We start from the raw sequence: 9634 nt of genomic DNA, 5'->3' as shown, positions 1-9634 counted from the left end.
GGGCACGCAGTTTATTGTAGAGTCTGCGACCAAGGCTATCTGGTGCTGCTAGGGCATGGGCTTGCGACTGAGCTCTTTGTACTCTCCCGGGTGTGAGCAAAATGGCCGATGCTGTTGAGAAGATCCTTGACGGCCTCGTCGAGGTCGACGAGCGGGTACCTGGGTAACTCTTTGCAAGTCCGGCAACAATAGAAGCCGTGATTAGTCTGAACCTGCTCGCCGGTCGATAAAGACGATTCTTCTGTGGCGGTGCCAATTTCTTTCGGTCCTGATTGCCTGATCTCATCAGGAATCAATTTAGATCGCGAAGCAACTGTGGCCGTGAGGGCTGTGATGCTGCCGGCGCCGCTCAATTCTGATGTCTGCAGATTAACCTGGAATGTGCGCACCATCCAATTCTTCAACTCAATACTGACGAGAGAATCCAGCCCGATTGTGGCTAAAGACTGATCGACCCGAATCTCCTCTATCGGTCGGTCGAGGAAGACAGCAAACTTGGCGAGTGCAGCGTCTTGGATCAGCTGCTCGGCCTCGACCATGGTCTTGACACCAGCCAGGGCCTCTGCAAAGTCGATCTTGTCGCTTTTGGCGGCGCCAGTGGTCTTTTGCTCCAGAGTATGTTGTAATTGGTTGAAAACGGGATTATCGAGCAGATACTCGTCGTTGGCTTCCATCATTGACAGACGCGTTACTCCCTGGATTGATTGGTGTAGGCCATCCTTTTGAGCAAGATCTGTCATGAGGTATTCGAAGTTTGCAAAGAACTCGTCAAAGGAGATATCCATGACACTGTTTTGTCGGAGACTTGCCCTAATAGTACTAATTGTGGTCTCATTCTGGGATGCCTCCAAAGCGCCGTGGGCATCAATGGAGACAGCGCCGATGTTGAGGGAGACATACTGAGTATGCGGGTGATTGGCATGAGCGCGTGCAAAGGCATCTTGGAAGCCATTGCCAGCTGCGTAGTTCGACTGGCCAGACTTGCCAATCACTGACACAATAGATGACAGTGCCACGAAGAAGGCCAAGTCCGGGCTGGCGAAATACTTGTCTAGATTGATGGTTCCAACAATTTTGGGCTGAAGTGGCTGTTTCCACTCATTGACAGTCATTTGGGAAAAGGTTCGATCCTAGAAAGTGTCAGAATATTGCATTGGTCCATGTGGATAACAGTAACCTACCCTCAGAGCCAAAGCCCCCTGCACAACGCCTCTTACTGGAGGCAGCGCGCTGCAAAATGAGACAGCATTCCTCATCTGCTCCTCATTGGTGATGTCACATTTCAGTAGGTGGAGCTGACCACCATGCGCTTCCACTGCTGCCATATGCTTACGTCTCGTCTCATCGCCGATGGTGCGCCGAGAGAGGGAGACAATATGTCCGGCTCCACGGGCAGCGAAAAAGTGACATATCCGTGAAGGTAGATCGCCAAGACCTCCTGCCACGATGTAAGTTCCGTCTTTCCGAAGTCGCAGAGGTGTTGGTTGCGCCGGTAGACATTTGACTCTTGAAGTGGGCTGTGTCACGAGAACAACTTTTCCTATGTGTTTTCTCGCACTCACAAGGCGGAAAGCATCCTCGACCTGCTCGATGGGATACACCTTGGCTGGTTCCATCGGAAAAAGTGCCCCTGACCCAATGAGTTTGACGATTTCACCAAGAACGCGGTATATCTGGTCAGCCTTTCGTGTAGCCAGAGTTATCAGATCAAAGGGATGGAATGTGATTGACTTTTCAAATGCAGCCATGCTCAGAAGAGAGGCTTTGTGCATCTCAGTCTTCACCAGATCAATAAAGACGCCCAAACTTTTAACGCAGTCAAGGCTCTCTCTAAGCATCTCTCCCGTTGATGTGCTCAGCACAAGATCCACACCCTCCCCTCCTGTAAGACGCATGATACTCTGTTTAACTGAACCAGACCGGCTAGAATAGATATGACTTTCTGGGATGCCGTAAGTTTCTATGAGAAATTGCCGTTTCTCGCGGTTGCCGACCGTACAGAAGATCTCTGCTCCAATGGACTGGGCAAGTTGAATTGCCGCTTGCCCAACCGCTCCGGATGCAGAATGGATGAGAACGGATTGTCCTTTCTCGAGGTTGGCCAGGTTCCTAATACATTGGTACGCAGTCACATATGCGTATGGTATCGATGCTGCTGTAGTGTTACTCATCCAGTTGGGCGTCTTGTGGGCATGGTATCCGTTGACACGTGACAGGTTGCTATATGGCTGAGCACCAAAGCCCATGACCCTGTCTCCCACCTGAAACGAGTCCCTCATATCTGGGCCAACGGCTGTTACTACGCCTGCGAATTCGCCGACCATTTGCGTATCGGAATTCATTTGTCCGAGGGCCACGCACACATCTCTGTAGTTGACCCCATAGGCATCTGGTTTGACCTCGATCTGGTCAGCTCCTAATTCTGGCAACAAGTCACCATCCACGAATCGGAGAGAGCCTAGTAAGCCGGGAGTAGCGACTTCAAGCTTGAGAGCCCGGTCACCTTGATGAAGAGCAGTCTCTGTCTGGGTCATAGTAGAGTCATTCCAGCTGCTACGAGCCCATTTCAAAAATGTGGCATCTGGCAATACCCGAGGAATCAGTAGTCGGCCATTCTCATAGGCGATCTCAGGCTCCAGAGACATTTCATCCTGAGTCCCTGGCCAGAAGCACTTTTGTAAGACCCCAGCTACTGCGTGCCCGGCTACCTCGGGACTGGGAGCAGGATCACGGATGTCGAGCGTGACGAACCCAGTGTTGCCACTCTCGCGACGGAGGACTCGTATAAAAGCATTTACCACGCCCTTGTATGCCGTTGATACTGGATCGGGGGTATCTTGAATGACGACCCAGAGTATCTTGGCCTTTGAGGCAAGAAGAGCATTGAGTGTCGTGAATAATTGAGGCTGAGGGTCGAGGAGTAGAGGCGTCTCAGCGCGATCAACGACCAAGTAGAGCGTGTCCTCGCTAGTATCTACTCGATCCCATGTGCACTCGCTTATCTGGACATCGGTCGAAGTAGACTTGATATACTTAGAAATCTCGACGATCCCATCATCGGCCACATCTTCGATGAGTACAATCCTATTGTTTCCCGTACTATGTCCGTTGGTGAACGAGGCCACAGCTTTGGAAACCATCATGCTGTTGCGCGCAACATGTATTCCTCCAAAGCCGTTCCTTGATAGTATCGTATCCCATTGCTCTCTATACATCAGCGCAGTGTCCTCTCGGAACTCGTCCTCATGAGCCCACCATCCAGATAGGGTGCCAAATATGAGACCGATAACTGCGCCTTTAGGTGAGTTCTCAACGAGGATGAGGCTTCCGCCAGGGCGGAGAAGCTTTCGCACATGCTCCATCGTGACGTCCATCCGCTTCGTCGCATGCAGAACGTTCGATGCCACGATGACATCATATGATTCAGGCTGAAAACCCTGTGCGAGAGGATCGCCTTCCACATCCAGCGTCTTGAAGTCCATATAAGACTCCCAGTCGGCGAAGGTGCTGCGAGCTTCTTCAAAGAAGCCGCTTGATATGTCCGTGTACGTGTACTGCCCGATGGGAAGGCCGCCACTACTGTTTCGACTGGCAATTCCACCGAGAAGTCGCTTGGTGCAGCCGCCCGTCCCCGCGCCAATCTCCAGAAAGCGAAGTCGCGGATTCTTGAATGTTAGAAGCTGAAGATATGCAACTGCAGCTTCATAGTCACCACTGAAGGTTCCACCCTCGTAAGCCCTTATCAGGAGGTTCCCCTCCAGCATAACACTCAAGGGATCGGATGTACCGCTTAGAATTCCGGGAAGAGCTCTGCCGACACGTGCAAGTAGTTGCAGCTCGGGTGCATTGGTGAGGGAGTCAATGCGCTTCAATACGCTGACTTCATCCTCCAAGCATAAGTCTGACATGATCTGGCTGCAATAGTCAGAGCTAACCCACTTCTTCATCCATTCAAGATACTTGACTAGATGAGGGCTCGTTATCTCAACGTTGTTGGTCTCAACGTAGCTCAGTGCATCCCGGATCCAAATGGATGCCGCCTGGTCGGCTACAAGGAAACTTTCCTCAGCTTCGACAGCAGAAACTTTGCTTCCTTCATAGTTATATGTCATATTCTCATCCAAGCCCAGTGTGGTGGAGAGAAAATGAGAGAACGAAGCTTCTGTCATAAAATCCGCATCCAGGTTCCATTCTAGCCGATTAACTTTATCCTGGACGAAGGGCCGATTCTCATCTTGATGCGCCTCGCCGATGGCTCTGAGGTTAACCAAAAGTTTGATGACTGGTCTGAACTGGCCATCCGTCTCTTCTTGGAACACCCAAGACTGACCTGTAGATGCTTTTGGCCCATCGGGCTCAATCTGCATGGCGGCAGTCAGGCTATCGCCTGCTCGTGACGAGACTTTGGCATCAATTTCCAGCAGAGTAATCTTTGTTGGAACACAGGGAGCGTTGGACACAAACTTCTTGAAAAGTATCCCACTGAGTTGGTGAACAGCATCGAGGGTGATTGGGTGAATGATGTGAGGTCTGAAGGAGCGATATGGCATCAAAGAAGCCACGTCTGGAACAATGATATCGAGAAGGCCTTTTTTGTTGCCGTATTTCAAAGAATCAATCGGACTGAATGCCCCGTCCCATTGGTTGCCGGTAAGCTTGGCGAACTCGTAGAACTCGGCCTTTGTCATCTCCATATTACAGCTCTGTCGAGCATCATTAAGGAGTTGCATCGATTCTTCCCTGCGCAAATCTGTTTCTCTTGCCCCATTCACTTCATCATCCTCAGTGCTTTCATATTCGACCGTAATCTCACCTGAGCAGTTTTCGGTCCATGATCCATTCGCATTCTCATATGACCAAATTCGGAACGTTTCCCAACGACTGCCTTCATATTGGCGTGAGGTGGACATGCTGAGCTGCACTTCAACTTCGCCAGACTGCTCGTCATTGTCTGACTCGTTGAGGACAATGGACTTCGAAATGACCACATCACGGAGGATGAATCTTGAAATCGACTGCTTAGCATCTCTCAGCTGTACAAGCTGCTTCATTGCCTCGATAGCCATGGTAAGGTAGCCTGCGCCCGGATACAATGTGAAGCCCTCGACCACATGATCACGCAGCCACGGCAAGGCGTCCAAGTTGATGAGATATCTCCAGCGCGGCTCTTGAATAGTGCTCGCCGGATCTAGTAGGCCGACTAAATCATGTGGTGGAAACTTGCGAAAACGGTGATCCTTGCTTAGTCTAGACTCGTGCCAGAATGGAGCAAGATCCCAGGGATAAGATTTCAAATCTCGGATAATTTCAGGCTCTCCTTCATCGGTCATCTTGAGTACGGCTTCCAGATCAACCTTGAGACCTAGCTCAAAGATCTTGCCAGCGAGGGATAAGACTGTCTGTACAGCGTTCTTGTGACGCACGAGGGCAGAGAAGTATTCGAATTTGAACTTTGCGCCCCCTGATGGTGCAAGTGTTTGACTGGAAGGGCCTGCCAAGGCTGGATGAGGACCAATTTCGATGAAAATACTTGTGTCCATCCCCGGTTCGTTTCTTAGTTGATCATCCCGCAGCAAAGCCAATGCCTGGCTGAATTTGACCTGCGATACTAAGTTCTCGCTCCAGTAGTCGGCGCCGAATGCTGCTGATTTGGTTCTACCGGTAACGCTTGAGTAGAATGCAACATCGCTTCGTACGTCAGAGGACTCGATATTTTGCATCGCTTTATGGTAATCCTGTGCGATTCGCCGCATATGATGCGAGTGATACGCAGTATCAACTTTAAGTTTGCGGGCAAAGATTCCCTCGGCGTCAAGTAGAGACTTTAACTCTTCAATGGCAGCCAAGTCTCCCGAGATTGTACTGCTCTCTGGGCTATTCACACAGGCTACACTGACAATTCCAGTTGTAACCCTATCAATGTATCGCTGCGCTTCGGCCTCTCCCAGACTGACTGCCATCATGGAGCCAGGCACCTCAGCCGCTGCTTTTGCATTCGAGGAAGCAACACCACGGTGATAGGCACTATTGAACATCAGTTACATCGTCTCGTAGGGTATGCACTTGACTTACACAATGATGGCGTTGTCTCTGCTCAAGGCACCGGCAGCATATGCAGCAGCAACTTCACCAGAGCTGTGGCCAACAACCCGGCTGGGCCTTATAGAAAGACTCTCTAGTAGATCCACAAGCGCAATCTGAATGGCCGTCGTCGCAGGCTGGGAGATCTCAGCCTCGCCAATCCGCGACTCGCTCTCCGCTTTGAGTAACTCATCAATGAGGCTCCACGAGCCTCCTTCACTCAATATGGTACTCTCCATAGCCATCATTGATTGTCGGAAGCATAGTGACGAGTTGATTAGTTCACGACCCATCGCATGCCATTGGGCACCTTGTCCGGAAAAGACAAAGGTGAGCGGTGCAAGAGTGGTCGCTCTCTTCGGATGAACCATTTGATCTAATTCTTCCAGCAGCTCCATGCATGTCGATGCGACGATAGCTCGGCGGAATGATAGAACAGACTTGCGAACACCCAGCGTGTAAGAAAGGCTACGTAGAGTCTGAGGATTCAGTAGATGGGTATTTGCCCACTGCTTGGTATTTTCAAGTGTTGAGAGTAAAGCCTTCTCGGTTGATGCACTAACAACAAACAATTGCGGAGTAGAATCGATAACAGTAGTGACATCAGTAGGAATTGAAGATCCATTCGGAGAAGCCAAGTGAGTGTTTATGGATCCATTGGTGGCTCCATTACATGACTGAGTGCCATTCTGATCAGTGGATGTCCCATTCGTATTCCCGTTAAGCTGGTGTTTGGAGCCTGGATCTTCAAGGATAACGTGACAGTTAGTTCCTCCGTACCCAAATGAGTTGACAGATACTCGAGCCGGGCCATTGTGCTGTGGTGTTGGCAGCTTTGTAAGTTCACTTGGGATCTGCTTGCATGTTAGCGCGTCCTTTATCGAGTTTGATGACTTTAAAACTTGTTTGTACCTTTATCTTCTTCTCATAGAGCTTTAGAGACGGCTTTGGTTTGATGAAGTTGAGGTTAGCAGGAATCTGGCCATGTTTGAGAACGAGTATGGATTTCAACAAGCCAGCGATGCCAGAAGTAGCTTCAAGGTGGCCGATGTTCGTCTTGACTGAGCCGACGTATAGGTCATCTCTCCTGCCAGATCCTTCGCAGAAGACCTTGGATATCGATGTTATCTCCTCGCGGTCGCCTGCTTGCGTTCCCTAATTATTCTTCTCAGACTGAGTCTTCTTTTGACATACCAAGAGACTTACAGTGCCGTGTGCCTCGACGAATGACGTATCGGCAGGATTCAGTCCAGCCTCTTGGTATACACGGAGGGAGAGAGCTGCCTGTGCCTCGCTACTTGGAGTGTTCAGGCCTGGCGTTTTGCCGTCTTGGTTCATGCCCGAATTGGCGATGATGGCATGTACTCGATCACTGTCATCTTGGTAAACATGCTGAGTGGCTTCGAAGGATCCATGACTTACCCGTCCTTAAGCGCGTGGTCCAAACGCTTGAGTACTATTGTGGCAACCCCTTCACCGCGTCCATACCCAGCGCCTCTCGAGTCAAAGGCATAGGACTTTCCATCTGGATTGAGCATTCCCATGCCACTCACTACATGGATATCAGCGCGATGTTCGTGTCTGACTTACGATTCACAGGCAGTGCAGACGAAGAACAACTCACTTATGCTTAGAACATCTGGTTGAATGACAAGCTGCGAGCCACCAACCAAGGCGAGATTCGACTCGCCCAATCGAAGGCTGTGGCATGCTTGATGCAAGCCGACAAGACTACCAGACTACGCAAAGTCAGTAAAGCACTCGTGTGACATTTCAGTTCTTGGATTTCATACGCAGCCAGTGTCAATCGTCATGCAGGGACCCCGCAGGTCGAAACAGTACGATATTCGGTTTGATAGGACTGATTGGTGTGAGCCGTGAGTACAGGCATCATTGGCTAGCTGCATCGACTTACTAGACTCGCCTGTTCCATTCAGGTGCGTCCTACCAATCGTGGACAAGTCCTTGTGTCCCATGCGGTCGTAGCTCCTCTCGAATATGCTGGCATACACGCCAGTGTTGGAGCCGCGCAGTGTTTCAACGGGAATACCAGCGTCTTCGAGAGCTTCATACGTCGTCATAAGAAAGATACGCTGTTGCGGATCCATCGAGTGTGCTTCCGCGCTCGAGATGCCGAAGAACTTGGCATCAAACTGGGAAATGTCATCGTGGAGGAAATATCCGTGCTTGGTCACCATAGACTGCTTTGCATCTGGATAAGCATCAAACCACGAATCTGCGTTCCAGCGGTCTTTGGGAATTTCAGTCTGCCCATTGCGGCCCTCCGACAGCAGTTCCCATAGCTTGTCTAAGTTGTTAGCTCCACCTGGAAGCCTACAACCAACGCCGATAATGGCGATCGGGGTCGGGGGGCTTATATTTCGAGACATGACGTTATTGCGACAACGATACGATGGTTTTAGATTTGTATGGGAGAAACAATACAAACGGTCTACATATATCACCTTTTCTGTTCTTGTACACTATAACTATAACTTTTCTCAACTGGTCACGTATCTACTTCGCAGGCCAAGGTGTTCCCCTCTTCGAAGGATTCAGGCTCGTCCCGTCCCTGCGGACGAAACAGCTCATTCTGGCTTGCGAGCCCGATGGATCACAGCTTTTTCTCGCGTCATAATAACAATAGGCTAAATTGGTCGGCAGTCAACTATCAAGATCCGATGTTCGGTCGTGCACGAGAATATCTCCAAGATCTGGTGGCGGCGCGGCTAGTCAATGCTTGTTTGCCGCTCTAGGCAAAATCGGAATCAATGGCTCCTTGTGGCCAGGCGTAGGATCGTGGAGCCATAAGCCTTCACTATAGTACGATTCAGAGCTCAGAAGGACAGATATAGTAGTATAGTATTTAACCTGCCAATGGCAAATGAAAGATACTTATTATTTCCGACCGGAAGGATCGTGGGGTTGCATCAGCTACCCTAGAAGGTGGCGAAAGGATGGGGTCTCAGACATGTATGGCACGCTCTATTGGACAGCAGCCCAAGAGCCGCAGAACTGTGCCTCACGTAAGCCAGATCCTACAACTTGCTTGGCCGTGCATCCGCGAGCCCGGCTAAATGCCCCTCCACCACGGCCCAGGTCTCGGGCGGCAAGATTGCCATCATCCACGTATTGCCCTGGCCATCCTTGCCACCCACTTGGAACATGTTACGAATGTGCGTATTGTGCTCCAGCGAAGTCCACTGGTGCCATGCAAGCTTGCCCGGAGACTTCCCATGACCGACTGTGGCGGGGGCAATGACAGCGGGGGAGAAGTCGATTGAGTCAAAAAAGCCCATTTTACTAAAGTTGGACACGACCAGGATGAAGGCGTCTTGGGCGGCAAAGACGGGAGGGTTCTCCTTGTCCTTCGCGTAAGACTCCCTCAAGAGATGTAGCTGCGCGTGCACTTGCGGGGCCTTGGTCAGCGCCGCCACAGATTCCCTCACTAGAAGGGCGGTTCTCGCCAGTGGCTGCTGCCGAAGCGCTTGTAGCGTGGTGTTGGTCGAGGTCGAGAACGTTGCATTGGCGATGAATACAGGACTCGAGTCGG

General features: G+C 50.8%; 2 protein-coding genes across 2 annotated transcripts in view; both read right to left on the bottom strand.

Annotated features, from left to right (window-relative positions):
- Positions 1-35: 35 nt before the first annotated feature.
- On the bottom strand, positions 36-8471 carry FOXG_10805 (uncharacterized protein; the record flags this gene model as incomplete). Its single annotated transcript, XM_018390285.1, has 9 exons — positions 36-1130; positions 1182-6024; positions 6073-6935; positions 6994-7236; positions 7288-7453; positions 7504-7633; positions 7706-7820; positions 7875-7942; positions 7997-8471. The coding sequence occupies 9 exons, from the start codon at positions 8469-8471 to the stop codon at positions 36-38; spliced, it is 7998 nt and encodes a 2665-aa protein (XP_018248702.1).
- Positions 8472-8912: 441 nt separating this feature from the next.
- Positions 8913-9634, bottom strand: part of FOXG_10804 (uncharacterized protein) — a 1965-nt gene continuing 1243 nt past the window's right edge. Inside the window, exon 2 of the mRNA XM_018390284.1 lies at positions 8913-9568. Coding sequence (XP_018248701.1) covers positions 9120-9568 — 449 coding nt within the window. The 3' untranslated portion in view covers positions 8913-9119. The remainder of the gene's footprint in view (positions 9569-9634) is intronic.

Source organism: Fusarium oxysporum, chromosome 7 (assembly GCF_000149955.1).
Source record: "Fusarium oxysporum f. sp. lycopersici 4287 chromosome 7, whole genome shotgun sequence".
Taxonomy (NCBI): domain Eukaryota; kingdom Fungi; phylum Ascomycota; class Sordariomycetes; order Hypocreales; family Nectriaceae; genus Fusarium; species Fusarium oxysporum.
Note: the sequence above shows the minus strand (reverse complement) of the source record. Positions and strands in the feature narration are given on the sequence as shown.